At 39.1% G+C, this 27,203-nt stretch overlaps 1 protein-coding gene across 1 annotated transcript in view; it reads right to left on the reverse strand.

Moving 5' to 3' along the window:
• Positions 1-27,203, reverse strand: part of LOC137298680 (uncharacterized) — a 146,537-nt gene that overhangs the window by 110,190 nt on the left and 9,144 nt on the right. Inside the window, exons 3-16 of the mRNA XM_067830962.1 lie at positions 18,507-18,600; positions 15,850-15,937; positions 13,983-14,214; positions 13,210-13,353; positions 11,811-11,936; positions 11,595-11,664; positions 11,039-11,160; positions 9,397-9,513; positions 8,686-8,898; positions 7,889-8,035; positions 6,753-6,924; positions 5,860-6,138; positions 5,052-5,180; positions 3,716-3,900 (exon numbers count right to left, since the gene is read on the reverse strand). Of these exons, the coding sequence (XP_067687063.1) occupies positions 3,716-3,900; positions 5,052-5,180; positions 5,860-6,138; positions 6,753-6,924; positions 7,889-8,035; positions 8,686-8,898; positions 9,397-9,513; positions 11,039-11,160; positions 11,595-11,664; positions 11,811-11,936; positions 13,210-13,353; positions 13,983-14,214; positions 15,850-15,937; positions 18,507-18,600 (2,118 nt within the window). The remainder of the gene's footprint in view (positions 1-3,715; positions 3,901-5,051; positions 5,181-5,859; positions 6,139-6,752; positions 6,925-7,888; positions 8,036-8,685; positions 8,899-9,396; positions 9,514-11,038; positions 11,161-11,594; positions 11,665-11,810; positions 11,937-13,209; positions 13,354-13,982; positions 14,215-15,849; positions 15,938-18,506; positions 18,601-27,203) is intronic.

A 27,203-nucleotide genomic window follows, 5' to 3' on the forward strand; every position in this document is an offset into this window, starting at 1 on the left:
TGAGTGAGCTTAGTTTTACGCTGCACTCAGCAATATTCCAGTTATATGGTGGCAGTCTGTAAATAATTGAGCCTGGACCAGACGATCCAGTGATCAACAACATGAGCATCGGTCTGTGCAACTGGGAAGCAATGACACGTGTCAACCAAGTCAGCAAGCCTGACCACCCAATCTTTGTTAGTAGCCGCTTACGACTAGCATAGTTGCCTTTTATGGCAAGCATGGGTTGCTGAAGGCTTATTCTGTCCCGGAACCTTCATGGGTCTGTCTAATGGTGTGTCATCATAATCTGTCAGTGAATGAGTGATTGACATTTAACATGTTTCAGTCATATTGTGAAGAAAACAATTTATACAATAAAGACATAATGTGTCAGAGATGCTGGACTGAGCCCTTTATACAAGGGAACATGATTCAACCATTTGAGGACATCAGTAACCACAACTTCCCTTAAAGGTCACATGCAACGTAAAACACAACTTTGCAGATTCTGGTACCTTTTGGTATGCAATTACCGAAACGAATAATGAAAAATGCCAATTCAATCTATAAAGTCGAAAAAAATGCGATGAAAAAAAAGCCCGCGAAATCGGAGTTCAAACGTTTCACTAAATTCCCCCCAGCGCTGGGGGGAAAACTGGTTTCAACAGCTGTGCTGCGCTGCGTCCATAACGCATGCGCAGTGAATAGATTCGCGGAGCTTGAAACAGTATGCATGCCCAGCGTCTGAGGTCGTGAGCAGTAGTCTAATCTTGGTTGTGTACACAAACAAGTAAATAATCTACTCGTTACATAAAAAAACTTGTTGATTGTGGTGAGCAGTCTCTGTCACAGAGAAAGCTCAGTGTCTGGTTTATTCACACCTATATGTCTGCCTGCCTGTCTGTCTGCTAAAGACAACATGCAATACACAGCTTCAGTCATTGACCACGTGCGATTTGAAGTTAACACCTATCAGACAATACGACATAAAGAAAATAAGCTGATTTATGATACGTGCACCCGAGTCCCGTGTCTGCCACATTATGTAATTAGGCACGTGTGATACACATGACATGTTTTTATGTCTGTGGGTTGCAAACAAACTACATCCATTTTTTTCGGATGACTGGATCTGACGGAAACTGGTGCAAACGCTTGTCAGTTTCAAGTCCTGCCTTGTACTTGGACGAATGACAGATTCCAGCCGCGCAGTAGTTTACTATCTCTACTGACATGATTTTTTTATTGGATGGAGCGCAAATTCAGAGAAAATGTATTTTCCAAACCCAACATCTCTATATACATTCTTCATGGATAACAACTTCTTTTAGTGTATATGATTTTGTTTGATTTTAGTGTATGTGATTTTGTTTGACAATTGTATATGAATCCATACTGAAACGACGGATCAATTACACTAAAAGAAGTTGTTATCCATAAAGAATTTTACTTTCTGGTGACTGGCTATACTTCTAAAATGCCCATCAAACAGATCATCTTTCTGTACACACAATGAAACCTAGCATATCAGCAAATGAAACAGCCAATCGGAAGCCGTCGTTTCACTTGAGTGCATATCCACCCGCTATGACTGGGTTCGGTCTCCCGAGGGCTTCGTTTCGGGGGAAGTAAGCCCAAGTGCAAAATATTGCACTTTTGAATCGCGATTGTACGCTTATAACTGTGTTTATCTATTTTTTTAAAAGGAGCAGTGTATATTATATGTCATGAATAAGTGATATATGTGTTTTAATTATGTTTGATTTTTTGGTTGCATGTGACCTTTAAGGGAAACATTTTTCACTGTCAGCCTGGACATTATTTAAGCGAACACAGACATCATCCTGGATTATAATTTATGTTTAATCAAATGAAACATCAAATATGGTGACTGGTGATAGAACATCTTTGGAAATTATTTAAATCCTATACACAAGTTTAGAGAAACTAATTATTTAGAGAAACTACAGAATGACCAGAAACAAAGTCAAGTGGAACAAACACAAAATATGGTGTGGTTAACTAATTAAATGTCGTGTAATTTCTGTACATAGTGATAAATACATTAGACAACTGTAGAAAGATTAATGGATGTTAAACTGACATTGACAATACTTGCTTACAACTACTTCAATAACAGAAAGTACTTTATGTAACAAAAATACCAACAAAGTGATAACATAAACTTTGAAGACATACCTTATTAATAAAAAAGTAAACAATAGCAATTTCAGAGACTGACAACAGAATTTCACAACAAAAGTGTGAGAAACTGTTTTGGTTTGGGGGAAACAAACACCCAATATGGCTGGATAGCTAACCAAACGGTAAGGAAACAACAGTAATTTATGTAAATAGTGATAAATACATCCATTGCACAATGACATGAGATAAGCTAAGCCAACATGACCAAGTGTAAGCACAGGTAATATGTGGCAAGATCATCGGAAATTAAAATGACAGGGCTAAACAAATTCTAAAATCTGCATTTGCCCCATAGGCCGAGTAATACGAACTTTCCACTCGTCCTTCTTAAACTATACTTGCCCTATATATAATGTATCACAATGAATGTAAGTTTAAAGTATTTTATTTCAAAATGTTTCCTTGGAACAAAACTACAATATACATTAGTTACTTTGTCTTCTGTACAAACCTACACTCTGACAAAATTGAATTCATTCACCATTTATATTATTATCCTCACTGAACTCCACCCATACAAACTCAGTCAGCCATGCTGTTTGAACAGAACACTTTTGTTTTCTAGTGTCACATTCCTTTTGACTTTGTTTCCCTTTTTCAACTTGTTTAGCAAACATAGTCACCTTTTTCCACTCTACATCACCCTGACCAACAAGAAACTTCCTAATATCTGACACAGACAATTCGTTATCAGTGACAGTTCAGTGTGAATAGCAACTGGCGACTTACAACATCAACGCTATTCCTCGTTACTTCCCTTGGCTTTGCAAAAGATACGCAGTTCAGATTTGAAATATTTGAGGAAACTAGTGGATTACAAATCACCGTAATGGAAACTGTAAACCCAACAAAGCATGAATTAGTGAACTTCCCTAGTTGAAAACATCAAATACACCTGGCATGTGTGTTGAGTAAATATCAGATTTGTTAAAATATTAGCGGTAGATTAAATCAAAGTTTCCACTCCATCTGTTTGAACTACTTTTCAATTTAGCAATTTTGATAAAATAACGAGTATTTCATCTAATCTGGAAATTACCTATGTATAATAATGAAAACATATCACCTAACACGAACAGTTGATGACGATAAACATATTCACATGCAGGGAAATCCTTATAATATAGCTTATTCTGATTCGGCAGCAATCATGTATGATGACTCTTCTCGTTGGTTAGTTTGTTTATAGCAGCCAGTCACGACATTCAAAGCCTTTGGGTTACAAAAAGCACACTGCACAATAGCTATTCAAAACGAACATCGAGACTTAAAATTTGCAGTTAGTTTTTGGGGAATTTGAAAATACTGTAACTCAGGAATGACTATGTTGAAACTTCAACTTATTGTATTGAAAAATAGTTAGGTCAGAAATGTAAATGTACTCATCCTCTAGGTCAAGCAAATTATGTTTATCACTTGCCCAAAACATATTTTACTCATTAATACGACCGGATAAGTGGAATTTTCGAGCCCAGAATGACTTTGAGAATACTTGTCTACAACTACTTCCATAACAGAAGCTACTTACATTCCCTTTCTGGACAGTAGTATCCAGCCTCACAGGTGGTGCAGTTGGTGGCAGCGCCTGCGCTGTAGGTGCCCACACCACAGAGGATGGGTCCCTCATCTCGGGTAGGGCAGCGGTAGCCCTCATCACACACAGTGCATTCTTTGGCATTTCCCAGTGAAAAGTAGCCAGGCTGACACTCTGTCCTGGAGACAGAGAGATGATAATGTGGAGTTGTTTCTATTTAGACAATATTTTTAGCTGTAAGACAAAACCATATTAATTTGCTTAAGAACATAAATCCAAGAAAAACAATTTACTGACAGTCTCAAAACCTGGCTTCATATACTCATAAAGTTCTAATATACTAAACTATTGAGTATTGTAAACCAAAAGTTACTGTGTTCTGTAATCTGATTGGTTGAAAAACATGATTAAATGGTATTAGATTCCCGGAAACTGAAAGACTATTCACCGCGTATTGACACGTAAACAATTGTTTTGTTGTGTCATCAACAGTGGTGACGTCATTCAAATCATATTGTGACGTAAAGTTAGAATGACGCCGTCGGTTCCAAATGCATTCCCGTGCTTCAAATACTCAATAACACCCGGAAATTGGCGAACACATGATGTTTATCTCCTAAATGACAATGAAGACAATGCTTATAATAGACCATATAACAGAAAAGACATTTGTCAAATCTGATCAAATATTTCCTTTGCCTTATAATACATATAAAATTTAATAGTAAAAACATTCAAATTACATACAGAAAGATATACATATTATCTAAAAATAAGGATGCATGAATCTCTTACTTCTCCTGTGTTTTTATACAAGCATGGAGTGCTTTTGGGTCATAATCTGACAGTTTTTTGTGATACCTAGCTAGCAAGTAAGGGTGTTTACATTTACACCACTTTGGGCAATATTCAGGGATGGCAGCAGGTGATTTCAGGTAAAAATCACCTGAGGGTCTGGTGGCTGCAAGCCCCAAGCAATCGATTGAATTGCATTTAAATCGCAGATTTGCAGAAAACTGCCATACCTGAACCTTCCCAGCAATATCATGGTGGGGACATCAGAAATCACACATTCACACATTCTGCCCATATGGGGAATAAAACCCGGGTCTTCGATATGAAAAGCTAACACCTTAAGCACTAGGCTACCCCACTCTCACCTGATACCTAAAGGAATATCAATACAAAAAAACAATGGGCACGAGCTCCCATTTTATTGACACTGATATCAAGCATGGAGGCAATCACACAGTCTTGTCATGGCTTCTTCATCTTCCAGCTATTTACATAATACCAGTAAGACCAACTGAAGAGCATGACAACTACTTACTCTGTGCCAGTGGCAGGATCAGGACACTCGTATCCTGCCCTACAGCTAGTGCAAGATGTCTGATTCCCCACAGAATATGTTCCATCTGCACACTTGGTCTCAACATCATCTGTTGTCACTGGACATGCACTGGCAAAATGAACACATGTCGTGAATGTAAATATGTCAGTACAGTAATAATCATATCCGAAACAAAGTGCCAGTCAAACATTTGAAAACTAATTATTAAATATGGAAGGTTACTATTCCTGCATCAGAAATACAAAATGGCTCATCTATCACCCTTTATGGCAAGAATGGGTTGCTGAAGGCCTATTTTACTCGGGGATCTTCACGGGTCCTAGTTACCCAGGGCTCCAGATAGCTCTTGTGGGTGTAAGTCTAATTAGAACCTTACATACTTACATATCATATTGCTAGTGAAGGTTTACTGAGAATATTGAAGGAATACGGACATATATTTGTGTGAGTGAGCTGGGGATGTGGTTTGTTATTTATTATACAACTTTTCAGCGATTAAACTTTACACTTCATTGGAATTTATGGGCATACATGATATGCTTGAAATCTTATATTATGTCGTATGTCATTCATTTTTAGTTTACATTACACCTGTATGCCCCTAGTACCTTAAAAAATCCCCCCAAAACAAAACTAAACACCAAAACAAAAGCAGCACCTTTTGATAGGTTGCTGGCAGATCAAATATAATCCTACACATATTCTTGTTACAGACTACTGGTATTTGGTTCTTATGACAACTGAAACCTTATAACTAACCTTACAACAAACCAGTTGCAGTACTTACAATCCAGCCTTGCAAGCTGTGCATGACGTCTGCTCACCCTTGGAGTAGGTTCCTTTGGGACACTGAATGAGGTCGTCTGTGTCTGTCCTGGGACAGGCGTACCCTGCCGGACACTTGGTACACTTTATGGAGCTCTCGATAGAGTACGACCCTGCTGCACAATCCTCAATATTGGATCCATCTGTCTTCGGACATTTTTTCCCTGCTGGGCAAACAGTGCATGATGTCTGGTTCCCCAGGGAGTAGGTGCCGCTTGGGCAGTCGTGTTCAGTTGCTTCGCTGGTTTCATAATAATGTCATTTTCAAGACATAAGTCCAAAGAAATTGTTTCTTTTACAATATAACATCAATATGATTACAGCTACGTGTGACTGTTCACCCTTATAGATTCAGGTAAGAATTCGTTTACAGTAATCCATGATAATGGTATCAACAGGCCAGATTCACTGACTGACTGACTGACTGACTGAGTTTGGTTTCACACTGCTTTTAGCAATATTCCAGCAATATCATGGCACAGGACACCAGAAATGGGCTTCACATATTGCACACACGTGGATAATCGAACCTGAACCTTCTATGAGATGAGCGAACGCTTTAATCAACAGGTTAGCCCACTGCCCTGATTCACTGACTGGGTTTATGAGTTCAAATTACATCATAATATCATTGCTAACAAAGATCAGATTAACTGTTAGTTTTACAGAGGTCAATATGCCATGGTGTACAAAACTCGAAATGGATGGGTACCAGTCTTTGTTTTCACAAATAACAGATAACATTTCTATAAATTCTCTTGAATATTGGTTATGGGGAACTACATAAAAAAAATATGAGACAAAACCTGGGTCTTTGGCGTGACAGGTGAACACTTTAACCAGTAGGCTACTCACGTTGTAGAGGGGCAGTACTTGGCCACAGGACACTTAGTGCAGTTGACAGAGCCCACGATGGAGTAGTAACCAGCTTCACAGTCATAGTTGGCACTCATATCTCCCAGGTTTGGACATGCCTTTCCTTGCGGACACTGGGTACACTCTGTTGACCCTGGGTCACTGATGTATCCTGGGTAAAGGAAGTACAAGCACAGTCAGACAGGTTAATGTCTTGCTTCATGCTCCTGGAAACGTTGGTTAAGACAATAACGCAGTAACACAATCAGAGTGTTTGAGCATTATTATACTTCAAGAGAAGAGTTACATTATTACACTATACCTGGGCTTAGAGGAAACTGGGTTTCTTTCCTAAAATGCTAAAATTAATACATGCAGATATGATTTTGTGATTTTGTGCATGACATGCAGGTGGGTGTCACTTCATGTACATGAATTTGGGTGTGGTCATTCGAATTGTACATGCTTCTCCATAAAAATTCATCATCATCATCATCATCATCATCATCATCATCATCATCATCATCCCCTAGTCATAACTTATAAATGGTCGCTTAATTAACAATACTCATTCAGGGCTAACTGACAGACTCTTCCAGTCATGTGTCTGTCCCCTATATTAAGAAGCACATTGCTGTGAAAACATGATAATGTTTGAAGACGCTTTACATCCAGGTTAAACATTATCTCAATATTACTTTAGTTATGTCTGTGACTATTGTAAACTACATTGAGCAAAGTAAATGTCATACGTCTACTACCAATGTAAGTTTGGAACATTAAGTACAGATGATGCTGGCAAGTAACGTGACATTCCACAGATGCATTGTGGGAATGAGTTAAGTCTGAACAATGCTGTCTCACTGTTTAAGCTTGTTATATGAGCTGAGGCATTTATTTGTCATAATGTCTCCATCAGTTAGCCAAGTGAAGCAACTGCAAACTAAGAAATGGGGTGCTGTGGAGTAGTTTACTCTTGGAATGACAACTGACTTGCATCATAATGCCTCTTACCATGGGTATATGTGACTACGAGGGGCAGATAATAACGGCATAGTGACGTCAATCCAGTGTGACGTAATGCAAAGTCTGCTTTTTGATCTTTCAGAGAAGCATCTTAACGGAAGATTACATACCTTCATTACACTTTGTGGGCATGTCAGTTGTTGTGGGGCACATGTAGCCACCTGGGCATTGCTGACACACAGAGGACGATGCATTCAGGTTGTATGAACCCTGGGTGCAGGGAGTTGGCGCAGTCATCTTGTCTAGGCACTCAAAGCCTGGGGGTAGAAAGAAGATGGGGGTCATCATCTCATGAAATATTAAAAAGCAATAAAATAGTACTTGCTTGTTTGTTGTTTACTGCTGAATGTTCAGAAATATTCCAACTATATGGAGTCAGTAAATAATATGACAGTAAATAATAAAGTCTGAACCAAACAATCCAGTGATCAGTGGCATCTGAAATCACCTGAAATAGACTAAATTTAAATATGAAAGATCTGGGCCATGACTAAAATGCAAAGGAAGTTCAAATATATATTTAACCCCATTCTCATATATAAAACACTAAACCATATCAGTTGGCCACATATCAATTGAACCACACTCTAAATTAACTATAACACTAAACTATGTCTGCAACATATAATTTAAAATCCACTTTGATATATCTAAAACACTAAAGTATATTAGTTGGCCATATAATTCAATCACATTCTGAATTCTTTGAAACACAAATCTGTATCCATTGTTTTATGCCCAAAATCTTCACAAATACTGATATGACATAAAAAGAAAATCCAAACTGCCAACTCCAAATAATGCTTGCTTTACTCCAAGGCTGGCAAAGGTAGCATAAATGGTACTGAATGTTAGTCCTGTCACAGTATGACATCAGGAAGCAGTGAATGATCCCTTATTTGCAAACCTGGTGGGCAGGGTGTACAGGACGTAGCTCCTCCGAGAGAGTATGTCCCATCAGCACAGTCAGTGGCGACACTTGTGGAGCACCACTTCCCCGCAGGGCAGTGGGTACACGAGCTGGCTCCCACATCGGCAAAGAAGCCTTGTGCACATGGGATCTCACCGAATGAACCCTCTGGGCAATAGTTCCCGGCAGTACACTGGTCACAAGTCATGGCTGAAAAAAAAAAGATGAAAGAAAGTTAATTAAACTATAAAATATGGATGGATTGAGACTAGGGACAGTAAGTACAAATACAAGCTACCATTAGCAAAATGTCATGGCTGGAGTTACAGGGAGAACCAATGTGTACTATACCAATATGAGGAACAAAACCCAAAAAATATGCATCACAACCAAATGCTATTGCTTTCTCCCTAACTGACTCTTTTGCTGCAGCAGTGCTTGAGTTAGCAATGTGCACTGCTGAATGTGGTGTTTAACCAACCAACCGACCAAAAAAGAAACAAAATGCAAAAATAAACAACAATTAAAAAAAACATACCCCCCCCTCCAACCCCCAGACAGACAACTGCCACACCGCTTATTCATCCACTTACCCAACCAATCAAACCAAACCAGACCAAACAGCCAAGCAGCCAGCCAGCCAAGCAGCCAATCAACCAACCAACCCAACCAACCATACGTCACATGGCTTAAGAAAACAGTACTTACAGCCTGCTAGACTGAAGCTTCCAGCAGCACACTTGACAGGAACAGCTGCAGCTGTGGCGCAACCATATCCTGCTGGACACTGTAGGCACTGCCTGGCACCTTCAGCGGAGTAGTGATCTGCAGCACCATCATTCATTAGATAAACAGTCTGTATATACCAGTGTGGGAACAACTGGTTGATGACATTTGGTGTCGGCTGTGTTGCTCATCAGTGCCATTGGCCATACATTGGTTTACAGTCGCTGGTACTGAGACACATCTAAGCAATTTTGTTTTTGTTTTTATTGGCTTGTACTTAAACCTAACTTTCAACGTGTGACAAAATACAGTAAACTATGTTCATAATGGACAAGCTTTTAACAAACTGACAGATACAAGGAAATATTTCCTGGTCGCAGCTACTCGCTGTACAGTTTAGTCGAAATGCATACAACAAACTATGGTTATGATGTTTTTCCCTATGGTTTGTCATAATCATAGTTTACTGTATCTGTTAATGGTCACTGATACCAAAATGCTTCAAACCATTTTTGGGTTCTGGACTTCCAGGTTCAACAGAAACCAGATCCAACTAATTCCCCTAAAATTGGTTAAAAATATTTTTCAATCAAAAAGCATTTTACATGTTTTTTTAAACTTCTTAAAATTCAACACATATTTTTCAACTGAAATACTTAATACTCGTATCAATCAAACATTAAAATATACATCTACCCTGACAACCATCCACATAATAATTACTGTCCATGTGTTCCACACTTTCCTCCTCTGGGAGGAATCACAACTGTTAACAGAAACAGTGACCTGAATCCATTTACCTTCCTAAATCATGGGTGTTTTGTTACATAATCTCTACAAACAATTACTAGATGTAACTTGAAATCAATAACACTGTCACCAATGTGTAATTTGTAACTGATACATAAACTGTTAGATCCAGTGTCTTGATTACTGGATTCATGTCAACAAGTAGTGCACGCTAGTCTGTTGTTGTTTGCTATCAATAATATATCAATGAACTAGGACTACCGAGAAATCAATCAGACTCTTGTGTGCATGATTTCCTGGAACAGAACAGGTAGACTGAAGTCTGTCTACATGATTAGGACAAATAGTTCACATTGTTTTCATGATGGAATGCCACTGACATAAATTTGATGCAAAAAACACAAACATAATCAAAGATTTCTACAAGATACCAATTTTGATCTCTGGCCTAAATAATTTCTACAAAGATTGTTCTTCCAGCTCCAATATTATTCAGGTCCATAATACCTTTATACACGGAATAACACCTGTGTCAAATCCCAATATAATTACATCAAAGGCTTCAACCTATTGTCTTTTTAACAAAACCCTGAGGTTGTATTTAATAAATCAATCTTTGACATTCAAATTTCTTGCAGGTGAGTTATTTGTAAGGTGGTAAGTTTTGGGGATAGCTAGTTGTTAGCCAAAGAGCACCTCTTTCAGGACTTCAATAGCTTCTGAGCTACTCTAGTGGTTAAAAGCATTCGGTTGCTACACCGAGGACCAAAGTTTGATTACCCACTTGAGCACAATGTGTACAATTCTGGTGCCCTCTGCCGTAATATTGCTGGGATAATGTAAAAAGCGGCGTAAAACTAAATTCACTCTTTACCTGCAGGACAGGCTTTTGGAGCTTCAATTGTGGTAGGGCAGTAACTTCCAGCGGGGCACCGAGTGCAGGCACCATCACCCTCCTCTGCGTAGTAGCCAGCCGTGCAGGACACCGGCGATAACCTGTCAATAATGGTAAAGGTTTTTAGTTAATGGACATTTCCTGTGCAGAGGTGAGCAAAACCTATCAGGACTAGACTTATGCTCAAGTTTGATAAAACTCATTCAAACACCATATTATTTGTTAGCCAACATATATTACTCAAAAGAGTTGACGAACATGAAATGATAAAGTATCTTCTTTAATATCTTTTGCGAAGCATGTACTAGCATGTCACTTTCACACGTTACAATATCAAAACTGAAAATGGACAACTTCTTTCCATGAACTAGCTTCAGAAAAACAAACATATAAATAGTCCTTGTTGCTGAATGATGGTGTGTTAACAGATGCATGTTTTTCTGACTGAAAACCACTGTTTTGATGTTTGATGGAAGATGTTTTTTGAAACATTTGTCTCTGCTTTCATTTTCTTGAACAAAATTTAGAAACTTACGCTGGGTTGAGGCATTTCTTTCCTGGAGGGCAAAGTTCACATGATGCTTTGTTTGAATCTGGAACTTTGGCTGAAAATGTGAAATTATTATATGCAAATATATCAGATATATTTAAAACAATTTATGTAACTAGTGTTGGACATTGTCGACCTGCTGACAACTTGATGCATTTCAGTGTTCAGAAGCATGCTAGAAGATGTAGGCTCAACACTCACTTGATTCACATAATGTACAACTGGCACTGCCTTGAGCAGCAATGTACCCTGGGTCACAGTCCTGGGGCACTGCAGTGGCATTTGGGCACATCTGACCTTCGGGGCATGGGGAGCAAGAACTCAGACCTGGAAATAATTACAATTAATACTTATTAGAATTAGTTTCTTATCAACCATACCAAACATTCATTGAAAGGATATTGCTGTTATTTCTAACTTCAAGAATGAGTGAGTGAGTTTAGTTTTACACCGCACACAGTAATATTCCAGCTCTATGGTTGTGGTCTATAAATAACCGAATCTGGACCAGACAATCCAGTAATCAACAGCATGGGCATTGATCTGCGCGATTGGGAACCAATGACATGTGTCAACCCAGAGAACCTGACCATCTGATCTTACGACAAGCATAGTCGCCTTTTATGGCAAGAATGGTTTGCTGAAGGCCTCTTCTATCCTGAACCTTCACGGGTCTCTAACTTCAAGAAATCTACATTTATCACATATTAATGAGTTAATGATATGATAATTATAATCATAATAAGTCAAAATGTAATGCGCTAAAAATGGCATGATGTTGACTCATAGTGCTACAAGTATGACTAGTTAACTTATATTTCTTGAAGAGCAGGGTCTTCTAGTCTGACTAGAAATGATGACTTAGCACTCTTCAACTCTTCTAGAAGAATGACAAGAGAACTGCAGGTTGAGTGGGAAACAGTGCTTGCAATACTTTAATTTGCCAGTTGGCCATCAGGGCCTGCTGCTGCTTGCAGGCTTTAAAATCCACAGGCCCTGAATGAAATCTGCAGGCCCATTTTGTCAAACCAATAAAAGCAAAATAGACTATGCTGTACACAGTTTTACACTATTTCTAGAAAATCCTACAAACCCTATGGCACAAAGAGATATTGTTATTTGTTAAAAACTGGTTAAAAATATTCCTATGTGCAAAGTCCTGAAATGCCAGGAGGTGAAACTAAGTTATCATTACTTGATGGATCAAGGATCATTCCTGAATGTTAATAAAAAAAGGGTAATATTCGAGTTCCGAAAAAGACAAAGATAATTAGATAATTTACTGAAGGCCTGCAGATATTTGAAACTGCCCTCCCAATACAAGGACAATGGGTGCTGGGCCTCCAAGATGTTGATTATTTCGAAAACTGATAGGAAATCGTCTGTTGCCAAATCCTTTAAGACATCACTTAAGGACAATACACAGGAATATACAAGAAAAATACACATACTCAGCAAAACCTCTCTAACCAGAATACTTGTTTTCTTACAACATTAAGCAGAAATTCCATTTTATATTATCTCTTTTTGCCATTTAGCACTTAGCACTGTTCTCACTTAAATGAAAATGACTAGACTATGAAACAAGGAATCTTCTCACCAGCTGTAGCTGCATACTGCCCAGGAGGACATGGGTGACACGCCCCCTCACCCTTTGCACTGTAGAACCCAGGCTGACAGGAGATGGGTGCCCCCCGACTAGGGCACTCCTTTCCTGCTGGGCACAGCTGACAAGATGTCTGACCTAAAACAAGACATGTACATTACAAATACATGTTCACATAGTTCAGTAATACTCTCATTTGACCAGACAAATCAATTACTTCAGCAGTAATGTTGCCACTAATAAATGATCAAGGACACAAAATGAGATGGAATAATATTGCCATTTTTCACTTACCTTTGTATGAAAAAATACATAATCGACACAGTGAGCGTTTTCCAAATAACATTTTACTAACCTGGTACACGTAATAGTTGTGATATTAATAACATCTCACTAAAAACATAATTAGTAATGACGGAGTGACTGGGGATGTTATCTAAAAATAATGACGCACAGGACTGTTGTGAGACTAGCTGTGTCTTGGTGCCAAACACATCAAATATAGGGACAAAAGGATATAAAGTGATCAGCTTTTGTAGAAGATCTTAAATGAGTAACAGATGTCTGAGAGCAATAGATATTCCAAGATTAACACTGAGTACCAAGTTGATCCTGGGTTCAAACAAATGATCAGCAGAGGCAGACAACTGAACGGCATTGTCAGTTCTAGATTCCTCTACCCTCACCTCTCTACCCCAATACAAAAGTCTTGTTTTGTCACTGTTTGTATATTTCATGAAATTTGAACATTTTGAACATTTACAAACCTGTCGTTGACGTATATTCGCCATCATCACATGGAACAGGACCCTGGTCTTTGGCAACACACTTTGATCCGATTGGACAAGGTGTGCAGCTTGTGCTGCCCCCTAGTGAGTACTGGCCATTGCCGCAGTCTGCTGGGGTTGAGGTCTTGACTGTGGGGCAGGATTTTCCAGCAGGGCAGGACTTGCAGCTTGTTGAACCAGCAACATCTGTGTACTTCCCTTGAGGACAGTTCTACATGGGGAATGTCCAAAAAAGAAGTTTTACCAAAAATAAGTGAGTTTAGTTTTGCACATCACTCAGCAATATTCGAGCTACATGTATATGGCAGCGGTCTGACAATAATTGAGTCTGAACAAGACAATCCAGTGATCAATATCTTGAATAATTGATCTGTGTGATTGGGAACCGATGAGTCAACCAAGTCAACAAATCTGACTACCCGATCCCATTAGTCACCTTTTATGACAAGCATGGGTTACTGAAGGTCAATATTCGAACCCGGATCTTCATGGGTCCTTACCAAACAGAATGAGTGAGTGAGCCTGTTGTTACTGCTTTTAGCAATATTTCCACAACACCAGAAATGGGCTTCACATATTGCACCCATGTGGGAATTCAACACGGGTTTTCAGGATGATGAGCAGATGCTTTGCACATTAGACAACCTCACCGTCCCCAAACGGAATGAATATAGCTAGACAGGTATTCCACCAATATGAAATAATATTTTAATCATGGCTAGGCAAATGACTTTTCATTCTCTAATATACAGTCGAACCCATTTACTCGGACCCGTATATCCAGGAACTCGATTTTACAATTGAAAAATGATCCTGTTATGCGGATGGAAAGATCTGGGCATACTTGTATGTGTATGTGTCTTGTCAATACTGTTTATCACATGACTAAGAGTATTCATTCCTAATCTTTCGGAATGCATTTGATGTGAACTGATTAATTACCCATCAAAACACTAGGGATGCATGTCACTTAGGTTCCTAATTAGGATTTGACGAGTGTGAGAACATCTCATCAGTAACGAAACACATGTCAAGTAGGATCATGGTTAACTACATCGTAATTGTACAGTATATTATATAACACTTATAAACTGACCCCTACTATGTAAGTAAAAATACCCTGCCGCATTATCAAAGTCACGTGATCCCCACATAAAATTTACTTTCTGCAGATGGCACAACCCTGACGTCATGTCAAACATTTTCAGGGCAAGAAATGCATATTTAAAATTAAAAAAGCATATTAGTGACTCTTTGGTTTTTTTTATCTAACTTACCATCTGAGGTTTCACATGCCACTTGATTATGTCTGAAACAACCTGACAACCTGTGTTCTGCCTTCCATATATCATTGATACAGCTATGTTATGATGATTCACTACTGACTACTCATTTATTGGCATACATACATGAATAAATTTTCCATATTTGCTTTCACTCAATTTTCATGTTTTGCTTGTTTGATCCCGTTAACTGAATATTTCACTATCCGGGCGATTTCTGAGTAAAACCGAAACATTCGGATAAATGGGAATGTACTGTTAAGTTCAAGGCTTGATAGGGAACAGATCTCTGATTAAGATGAGCAAAACAGGTTGATTTTATGAAACTAGGGCCTAGTTCATCACTGCTCATGACAGTGGATGAATTACACTGCCATCTTGTCACCTTAGCATGAGGTCATCATTCATAAAATCAGATATTAACATATTTAACCTTAAATCTACATGTCCCGAAAATGGATGTGTTGAAAAGTAAAAACAATTATTATCATATTATAAACTATAAAAAAGGTCCTTGTCCCTTCTTGACCTTGCATTAAAGGGAGATAACTCCTCTGTATTACCTGACAGTCACTTTCTGCCACCTTCCCAGTGCCATCGTTGAATGTTCCGGCAGGACATGCCTTAGCTGTACTACTTCCTGCTGGGCAGCTGATGACGAGAACAAGCAGATGTCATGAGTAAGTGAGTGAATTGGGTGTTATGCCACTGTTGGGTACACCAGAAATAGGCTGCATATGTTGTACCCATGTGGGGAATCAAACCCGCACGACAAGCAAATGTTTTAACTACTGAGATACCCCACTGCCTTACATGACATGAACAGAACGGAAGCTCTGGTCAAATGTGTTATAAATAATTCAGCGCATCATAAATAATTCAGCTATTGCAAAAACCTAAGACAGACATGACTGGTATAATATAGCCACCCTTGCCACCGCAGCCATACATAATAAAAGGTTCCTAACAATATCAAGTCAAATGGCAATGCTGAAGAGATAGCTGACAGTGAAAACTAATGGACTCATGCACAGTACTTTGATTAATCAGGGCAGACAGTAAGCCTACCAGATAGAAGAAACACACACTGGCATAATGAAGACTTCACATCTGTCAAGGAATGAAAGCATCATTGTACGTCAATTAACTAAGTGTTGGCAAGGAATCGATAAGTTGTCGTATGCAATGAGACATTATGGGAGATAGAGATTCAGTTCTGAACTGATAGGAAACTGCTTGGACAAGTAGAGGTTATCGAAGGATCAGTTAAAAAGACTGATAAAACAATCTGACAAGGAAATGCTAGAATCCATTTTGAATTAACATCATTTTAATGCTTTGAGTAAGGCAGAATTATTTTTGCAGCAATGGATTTAGTGCACATTTAAAATATATTTACACTACAGTATTGCAAATGGCATACAAACTTGTTATTACTCCGTAAACAGGGTAAAATTAGGTGTCAAATCAAATAAGTTGCATATATTTGACAATTATCTGCTTGGCAAAGTTGTTAAGACATTTCCAATCATTGAGAATATTATCAAAGAAATTGTGAGCGTTGTGTTTAATGCTGCTTTGAACAGCTCAACTTACATCCACTGTGTAGTCCTGGACATATTACTTTGGTAAAACATCAAACCAAGAATATTGATAAAAAAAAAGAAATTATTTGGGCGAATCAAGATTCAAACCAATGATAATAGATATGTCATGTGCCCAAACGACAAAACATGGCCACAAAATGCTGCACCTCTGAAGACTGGACCCTCATGCCCCGTATTTACAATCTCTGAAGCTTTCTTAGTCATCCTAAATTACGTTTACTTGACCTCAAGACTGATACTGATAAGGGTATATTGACAGTGCCAAGGACAAGTAAACAGACCTACTCTCCAGGACAATAACTTGATATACACATTATTCTTGTGTTACTCTACTGTTTCATGGTCTAGGAGGTTTATTGGTCTGTTTACCCAACTAAAGCAGGCATTTACCTGAAGGCAGACAAACTTGAAGGTTGTTATCCATGTCATAAAGACATGGTCATACTATTTGATTTGTAAAGCAATCAGGTTATTTCAGAAGTTTCAGCTCACTTCAATTACATAACCTGGAATCAACATCATTTCAAGGTAAATGTAAATAATCAAGTCTGGACCATACAATCCAGTGATCAACAGCATAAGAATCAATCTGCACAATTGGGAACCGATGACATGTGTCAACCAACTCTGTGAGCCTGACCACCTGATCCCGTTAGTCGCCTCTTACAAAAAGCATAGTTGCCTTTTATAGCAAGCATGGGTTGCTGAAGGCTCCCCGGGACCTTCACGAGTTGAGGTTGTATGATGGTGGACTAACAATAGTACTGTTGTAGAAATAGTCTACAAACCACACAGTTAATGTGTCTAATGTTCATACCCAGAAAGACTTTTTTGGTTACCACACACATTTATAACACATTTGCCTGAAGGGTACATTTAGATCACATTTGCCTGAAAGGTACATTTAGATCACATTTGCCTGAAAGGTACATTTAGATCACATTTGCCTGAAAGGTACATTTATAACACATTTGCCTGAAAGGTACATTTATAACACATTTGCCTGGAAGGTACATTTAGATCACATTTTTGCCTGGAAGGTACATTTAGATCACATTTGCCTGGAAGGTACATTTAGATCACATTTGCCTGGAAGGTACATTTAGATCACATTTGCCTGGAAGGTGCATTTAGATAATATTTGCCTGGAAGGTACATTTTCCTGAACAAGAGTGTCCTAGCTAACAAGGTTATGATAAGTATGTAATTTTCAGATGAAAATAACAAACGTTCTTTGATCCTCACTCAAACCTCAAACCCAAAACTCCCACCCTAATTTGACAAAAGTAATATTGTATACATTGACCACTAAGAAGTATGCATAATGAAATGTTATAATGAACAATGAGTGTATTTTATGACTCATTATCATACCCCCATATACATGTGATGATATTACAGTATAACAATGGTATATTCAACAAGTGGGCAATAAATGCTGTTAATACAAAGTTCTGATAAAAACAAGCTTATTAGTTTCCCTAATAACCCAACAATAGATCTGACTGCTTCAGCTACAGCACTTCCATATACTGGTGCTGCACCGCCTTGTCACACCTTGTAACACTTTGTAACACTTTGTAAAACCATACCAAATACTGATGTGCACTTACTATGAGCCCTGTGGACAGGTTACGCAATTTCCGGAATTATGATATTGCCCTGCTGCACAGCTGGCTGCACATTCTGTTGAACAATCACATGCTCCTGAAACATCAAAGACAAGGCTAGAAAATGTCACTGGCAGATTACCATCAATACATTTTATAACACAAGCAATATATGTAGCTTATAATGCTTCTGTGCCTCCTGGATCTGTGCCTTCCATAACAGCAAATACATCTGTGGGCCTATACACAGGAGACAGAGCCATGGGCTTATATACAGGAGACAGGGCCATGGGCTTATACACAGGAGACAGGGCCATGGGCTTATACACAGGAGACAGGGCCATGGGCTTATACACAGGAGACAGAGCCATTGGCCTATACACAGGAGACAGAGCCATGGGCCTATACACAGGAGACAGGGCCATGGGCTTATACACAGAAGACAGAGCCATGGGCCTATACACAGGAGACAGGGCCATGGGCTTATACACAGGAGACAGAGCCATGGGCCTATACACAGGAGACAGGGCCATGGGCTTATACACAGGAGACAGGGCCATGGGCTTATATACAGGAGACAGAGCCATGGGCTTATATACAGGAGACAGGGCCATGGGCTTATATACAGGAGACAGGGCCATGGGCTTATACACAGAAGACAGAGCCATGGGCTTATACACAGGAGACAGAGCCATGGGCTTATATACAGGAGACAGGGCCATGGGCTTATATACAGGAGACAGGGCCATGGGCTTATATACAGGAGACAGGGCCATGGGCTTATACACAGAAGACAGAGCCATGGGCTTATACACAGGAGACAGAGCCATGGGCTTATACACAGGAGACAGAGCCATGGGCTTATATAAAGGAGACAGAGCCATGGGCTTATACACAGGAGACAGAGCCATGGGCTTATACACAGGAGACAGGGCCATTGGCTTATACACAGGAGACAGGGCCATGGGCTTATACACAGGAGACAGAGCCATGGGCTTATACACAGGAGACAGAGCCATGGGCTTATACACAGGAGACAGAGCCATTGGCTTATACACAGGAGACAGGGCCATTGGCTTATACACAGGAGACAGGGCCATGGGCTTATACACAGAAGACAGGGCCATGGGCTTATACACAGGAGACAGAGCCATGGGCTTATACACAGGAGACAGAGCCATGGGCTTATACACAGGAGACAGAGCCATGGGCTTATACACAGGAGACAGGGCCATGGGCTTATACACAGGAGACAGAGCCATGGGCTTATATACAGGAGACAGAGCCATGGGCTTATACACAGGAGACAGAGCCATGGGCTTATACACAGGAGACAGAGCCATGGGCTTATACACAGGAGACAGAGCCATGGGCTTATACACAGGAGACAGAGCCATGGGCTTATATACAGGAGACAGGGCCATGGGCTTATACACAGGAGACAGAGCCATGGGCTTATACACAGGAGACAGAGCCATGGGCTTATACACAGGAGACAGAGCCATGGGCTTATATACAGGAGACAGGGCCATGGGCTTATACACAGGAGACAGGGCCATTGGCTTATACACAGGAGACAGGGCCATGAGCTTTTATATGAAGCAATAGGGAGATTGGCCTTCACATGGGAAAATAAGCATATGGGCTTACATAAAGAAATATGTGCATATAAATGAGAAAATACAATCACTAGATTATCCATTGGGAAAGAGAAAAATGGATAAATATGTTAAGTGAGTGGGTTTTATGGCGGTGACCTGTAAATAATCGAGTCTGAAGCACACAATCCATTGACCAATAGCATGAGCATCGATCTAGGCAACTCAGATACCATGACATGTGTTAACCAAATCAGCGAGTCTGATCTCTCGATACAAGAGCCTTACAAACTGATTAATTATCTCTGGTTTTTACCTAGAAAAAGGGAGCCATGGGAATACACATACAAAGTAATGGCTTCCGCTGTCCTGTGTATAGCATGTTGACATGATACAAGATCACTGTTGTCTGCTGTTAAACATCATATCTGCTTTAAGGAGACAAGCTCCTTGTTAATCTCTAAGCTATGGGGTCTTGGATGGCCACTTCTCAGGGACAAAAGAATTGTCTTCACAGTCTGTTGCCATATATCTTTCAGTGTGATGAACAAACATTTATTTGAGTGTGTGAGTGCATGAGTTTCCCTCTGCTTTAACATGTTTAAACAGTATTTCAGTTGGGAGGAAAGTCAAAGGAGATGCATTTCATAGACAATAATACTCTGGTGACAATCCCATATGAGCACAGGTACAGTTAGTGAGTGAATTGAGTTTAACACTGCTTTACAGTATTTCATTATATTACAGTGTTCACTCACGAATTAGAGATTCAAACCTATAATCTGACATGCAGCAGTGGGATGGAAATTGTCAATTTGCAATGTCAACAATTGGTCAACTCATGAGTTTAGTTTTATGCTACCCATTCACTAGTCCAGGGTGGGGGACATCAGAACTGGGCTTCACACATTGCTCCCATCGAACCCAGGGGAATCGAACCCAGGCCTTTGGCGTGACGAGCGGACGCTTTAACCACTAGGCCACACCATGCCCTCAACTCATGACCCAGAGTGAGTGAATGTTGTTTTGTGTAAGCAGCGCCTGCTTACGCAACCATTTAAACAAGGCAATCTGTAAATGGCTGAACATAAGGAAGACAAAGCAGAGGTCTTCAGTGGAGACAGGCTAGGGGTTCAAAAAGTCCATTAACATTTGTGTTCCGGAATGTCAGTCCAGGAAATTAGTTGTTTTCAGAAATGGGTATATTATTAGGCCAGATCAGAGGCCAGTTCAAAAAGTCCATCAACATTTGTGTTCCGGAATGTTAGTCCTGGACATTAGTTATTATCAGAAATGGGTATTTAACTAGACCAGATCAGAGGCCAGCATTCAGCTCAAAAGGCAGCAGGCAAAGGTAAGTCAAACTTACAATTAATTAACTATAATGAATACTATGGTGGGCCAGGGTGACTTGCATTTCAATGATAACAGTATCAAGGAAGTGGAAGGGGCTTTACTCAGTTTAGCAGGTATGAGAATGTGTCAGCAAATAACAGTTTAGGAGTTCGGGTAATTTAAATGCACTGAAAAACTATTATTACTATATTATGACTACTCTTATAAATGCTTTAAACAATGTATATAACATTCTTGTAGATAACCATCATAAAAGCTGCATAACAGTTACACATATTACTGCCAAATGGCAGCGTTGCAAACTCCGGCCTGCCCGACCATTCAGGACCATCTGTTTTGCAACCAGATGGTCAGTTCTATAAAGCTGCCCGTCTGATGGTCTTAAGCGAAACTGAGTATAATGACTAAAACCTTGACTGAAACAGAATTGAGAACACTAAGCAGTTTCCCTTCACTTATTTACCTTCTCAATTTTTTTCTTTATCCAGGAAATTCTGGACTGGCAACTTTCCAACCGGTCTGGTATTTCTTGAAAGTTACCAGACCAGTTGCCAGTCCAAAATTTCAGTTGTCTGGCTGAAAATTTGGTGAGTTTACAACACTGTAATAGGGCAGCATTTGACATACCTGTAATATGGTACGTCATAAGATAGAAATAAAGCTGTCATAAAGTCTACACTGTTTTCATCAATCAGAAAGAAACCAGCCCTAAATGGCCACATGGCCCTTGGTGATCATACAGCCCATATTACATTGCCCTTATGATACTGATATTGCCTTTATAGACCAAAGTGCACTTACTACACTGTTCTTTTTGATCATAAAGCTCTTACAGACCCAGCTGCTTACATTGTACTATCATTATTGATGATAAGGCCCTTGTGGACTAAATTCCTCATGCGCAGCCCTTTTTGACCAGAGTTCTTATAGACCATACTGTTCTTATTACAGTGCCAATATTGATGATACGACCCTTTTATGCTAAATAAATCATATAACATGGCCCTTATAGGCTAAACTTGTCATATACCACGGCCCTGATAGACCTGCAATTACTGACCACACAGCCAGTATTTGAAGTAATTGCTGACCCTGAGGCCCAACACTGGTTGTTATTGTATCGGGCTGGAGTTCTAAATATTAGAAGGCTGTTGAGGCCCTCTGTCCTTTTTTCAACAGGCACCTTTCCCATAATTTTATCTTATAAGTGTTGAGGAATTAACTACTATCCACCTAATAATGATAACTTCACTTCCTGGTATTTCAGTTTTAATTGGTGTGACTTTAACAAAATGATCTGCAGATTTCATTCAGGGTCTGCACATCTTTAAGCCTATAGGTGTTGGCAGTCCCTTAAGACGAACTAACAAATTAAAGCATTGCAAAGACACTGCACACAACCGTTACTGGAGATACAGGTTCCATCATAAATTATATATGCAAAAATGTTCCACTGCTTGCTGTCAGTCAAATTATAGACTGTCATAGGGGAAGAGATGTTCAGCATGTGTACTGAAAGAAAATTCCAGCAAATCTTGAAACTACTGGTTTGGTCTGGTTTTGAGGAGGTACTGTCGATTACCAAATTACCCAATCACTAGGCTGATTAATAATTTAACGAGCAATTATTAATATAGACATATCATCAATAGTTTTCATTATCTTGTCCATTGTTCTTCACATGGTTGACACAGTGCGTGTCCTTAACGTTACTCCTGCGTTACGATATTCAGTGTTATGATATTGATAGTACTCATGTTCAACTGGTGCATTAAATGTTACTTTGCATTTGTCTTGTTAATTGAAGGCATGTCAGTGTTAATTGGAAATGAACTTTTTCACATTTAGGAGAGTTGAATATTCATGACAATAATACAGTTATAGAAGTTATTAGTAGATATGAAATTCATGTGGAGTAGTTTTAGGAGTGGCATGTCATGTTGATTTGGAGTGAGTGAGTTTAGTTTTCTACTGCACACAGCAATATTACAGCTATTTGGAGGCAGTCTTTATAAATGGAGTCTGAACCTGACTTTCCAGTGATCAACAGCATGAGTATTGACCTGCGCAATTGGGAATAGATGATATGTGCCAACCAAGTCAGCGAGCCTGACACCGATCCCGTTAGTCGCTTCTTACGACAAGCATAGTCGCCTTCTATGACAAGCATGGGTTGCTGAAGGCCTATTCTAAGTAAACTTAAGTCTCAGTGCATTTTGTTACACTCCACCACTAAGTCTAACAAAACCTAGTAGAAGGTCGCGTCAGGTAACCTTTGAGCAACCAATGACCGTCCAGTCAAACATGAGATGGTTAAATAGATTTAACCAATCAGACAACGGCTACAATATAGGGATCGGAGGGACTTTCAAAATATTCAGGTCACTGACACAGATCTCTCCACAAACAAAAATCCACATATAACACAGTTATTTGACCTGCAGTATATATGCTTTGGGGTTTCTGTTGACATGGTTACCATTAGCTAATATTTCCGCAAGATAACATCTTTGAATAATGCCAAAACCACTATTTTCAGTGACTGTTTACTTACCATTGTCATGGTTGTACATACGTCGTGTGCATCATGAGGAAGCGAGCGTATGCCAAATAGCATTCAGAATCATCCAGGTTCAAACCTTTTCGAGATATAAAGTTCAAAAGGTATGTACAAATGTGCACTTTCGCAATTTGGTAAACTGTGTCCTGATTGGTCAATCACAAAGGTTACCTGACCCGACCTCCCATAAGGTTTTGCTAGACTCAGCAGTGGAGTTTAAGGAAAAGTACTGAGGATAAGTTTACTTAGACTGATTCCATCCCATTTTGATTTGGAATGTGTGACACAAACCTGTGACAAAGTTACTGAGTTAAACACATGTATACACAGCTCAACTTTTAATAGGGATAATCAGATATGTCAGAAATATTTATATACAGTGGAAGGTGTCAAAACCAGCATCTGTCCATTCCGGCAAGTTGTCAACACCGGCACAAAATCTCAGTCTCATCCGCTGCTTGTATATTTATCATCAGCTCTACATTCCTAAAGATTGTCTAAACCAGATTATTTCTTCAGTCCCAATGAGTGACAGTTAATAACATTACTAAATATTTTTGTTAGATGGACTGGTTGCATTACATTAAAGATGGATTTAACATTGGCATGAAATAATTGGGAGACAAACATACCGTGTTGAAAAATCAGGGGTATATAACATGATTCTACATCTCGAACAACTTCGATTAACCAATCACAATCCAGTATTTACTGAAGTCATAGTAGAATATGTTCTATATCTATGTATGCATGCCGCAAATGATACTGGCCAAAGTTATGATGTCCCGGAGAACTAAAGAAATGAATGAATACTGGTATTATCTGGTCTGTGTTGTCTTGTCCTTAACGTAAACTATAACATTGTGTTTTGGTGTATGAGTGAGTTTGGTTTAACACTGCTTTTAGCAATATTCCAGCAATATCACAGTGGGGATACCAGATTTGGAGTATGAGTTTCATAAGCATCAAAGCGATTCTTGAATACCCAAGTGCCACTGGCGCCATGATCGGTAAAGTCAAGGACATGGGAATACAGTTGAAATCTGAATATGGTGGTCATCCAAGTGTGAAGAAAGCACCATTAACCATTCGTGAAGAATTGATTCATGCTTCAGGTGACACCAATGTCCACATTATTCATTAAATGTCTTCCTGGTTGATTCATTGTCTTTGATTCATTGTGTGACTGTTGCTACAGTACAGGTGACAGACCATAACACGGTTGCATGTGAATTATGAAAATGTGCCCAAAACATCGATCTCACTTAAATAACTGGCTCCTGTTGTACAAAACGATCTAAGGGTCTAGGTGACCATAAATCCCAAACTTCAACATAGACTTAAGGTAGTCTCAGCACTAACATTACCTTGTACAACTCCAACCTGCTCACCTTAACAAGATACATTATTTGCACTTCATGTTGATAGTCAAAACATTTCAAAACACTTCATCCACTTAAAGACACTCATGTGCTAAATGAGAATATTTTCTAATGGCTGAGATACTTCAACAAGAAGAGGGCACAATCTTACTGTTTCCGCATGTGGTCACTAATAAACAGCTGCTATCAGTAATGTGTTTGCGCAGAGTGTGTTAACCATGTTTAACCTCAGTGTGTGGATTCCTGTGTTAGAATGCCTAAGTGTAGATAGTTCAGATTAACTAATAGTGAGCGAGTGAGTATGGTTTTACATCTCTTTTAGAAATATTATAGCAGTATCATGTCAGGAGGACATCAGACATGGGCTTCACATTTTATACCCATGTGGGGAATCAATCCCGGGTCTTCAGCGTGATGAGAGGACACTATGACTATTAGGCTGACCCAAATTAACTAATAAGTGGAGTTCAGATACATTTTATCACAAAAGTTTTACTAACTGCTTTCAGTGTCTATTGCACTGTATTGACCAATCTGAACAGGTGTCAATCAGCATGTCTCCCATGGTCAGAAGTGATGACGCCATGATGCCTTCTAATCGTGGTCAAATGTAACAAGTCTTATTATGGATTACACTTTCTAAGGTTAAGTACAATAAGCAATATATATTAAAAGAATATATTCATAAGCACTTAACATTCTAAAGAAAATATATGTTAATTTAATTTCATTAAAAACAATAGCGAAGCACATCAAAGACATTTGGCTCATCTTTGTTCTGGGTAATTATCATGTGACGCAGCTGGTCGATAAACAATGTTTACAACAATGTACAATGACAGATGTAAAAATACACGCCCTCCGTCCAACCAGAGATGCATGACAAATGCATGTAACACATGACAAACTACTTACTTCAAATTCACTCAAGCGAACATGGAAGCAAGCTCCAAGAGACAATAATGATTATCTCTCTGTGGAGTAGCTAGTTGGCACCTGTCAACACTTACTTGCTTGTCTTATGCAGCAAAGTTCCTTTAATTAGCTCACCTTTCTCATCGCTGCCCAGGCTATAATTTACATATCAGCATACTGTCATTTATCCAATTACTTGCTGAGTTGTAATCTTTTGTGGTTATTCTTGGTAAAGAAATAAGGATGGAATATCTTCAAGGTTTATAATAACATAACAATTATTGGAAATATGTGAAGAGGGGAGATCAAATGGCGCATTCAGAATTATTCAACTTATGTGGCATTATTAATGCGTTTGTGTTTGCAATAGTCCTGACTAATGGCCATTTTATCAAGTGTTTAAACTAAAGTGCAAGCCTACCGAGATACCATGCCACAGTTAAATCTGGATACCCAAGTACACCACATGCCTGCAACCACAGTAAATAGTCTGTAAATAATCAAGCAGAAAAAACCATCCGAAAATCGAAGCAGCAAATCCAGTAATTGTTATCATGGACATCAATCTACGTGAGTGGGATTTGATGACATGTACAAACTATGTTTGACCCTCCATATTACTTGCTGCCTATGACAAGCATTGGATCCTGAAGATGAATTCTAACCCAGATCTTGGCAACTCAATTCTCTTGCTTATTGTGGGCAGCAATAGGTGCTGGTTACCCAGTCTACCTTGTGCATTTAAAGAACCACTGATTTCAGAATATTTTAGGAGTATTACTGTAACGCTGCAAGGGTAGTATTGGTTCCTTTGAAAGTCTAAACAACTGTAGAAGATATATTTGAAAATCACAACTTCAAGACAAATACTTTTGATCCTCAGTGGAAG

The sequence above is a fragment of the Haliotis asinina genome, chromosome 10 (genome assembly GCF_037392515.1).
Source record: "Haliotis asinina isolate JCU_RB_2024 chromosome 10, JCU_Hal_asi_v2, whole genome shotgun sequence".
NCBI lineage: Eukaryota > Metazoa > Mollusca > Gastropoda > Lepetellida > Haliotidae > Haliotis > Haliotis asinina.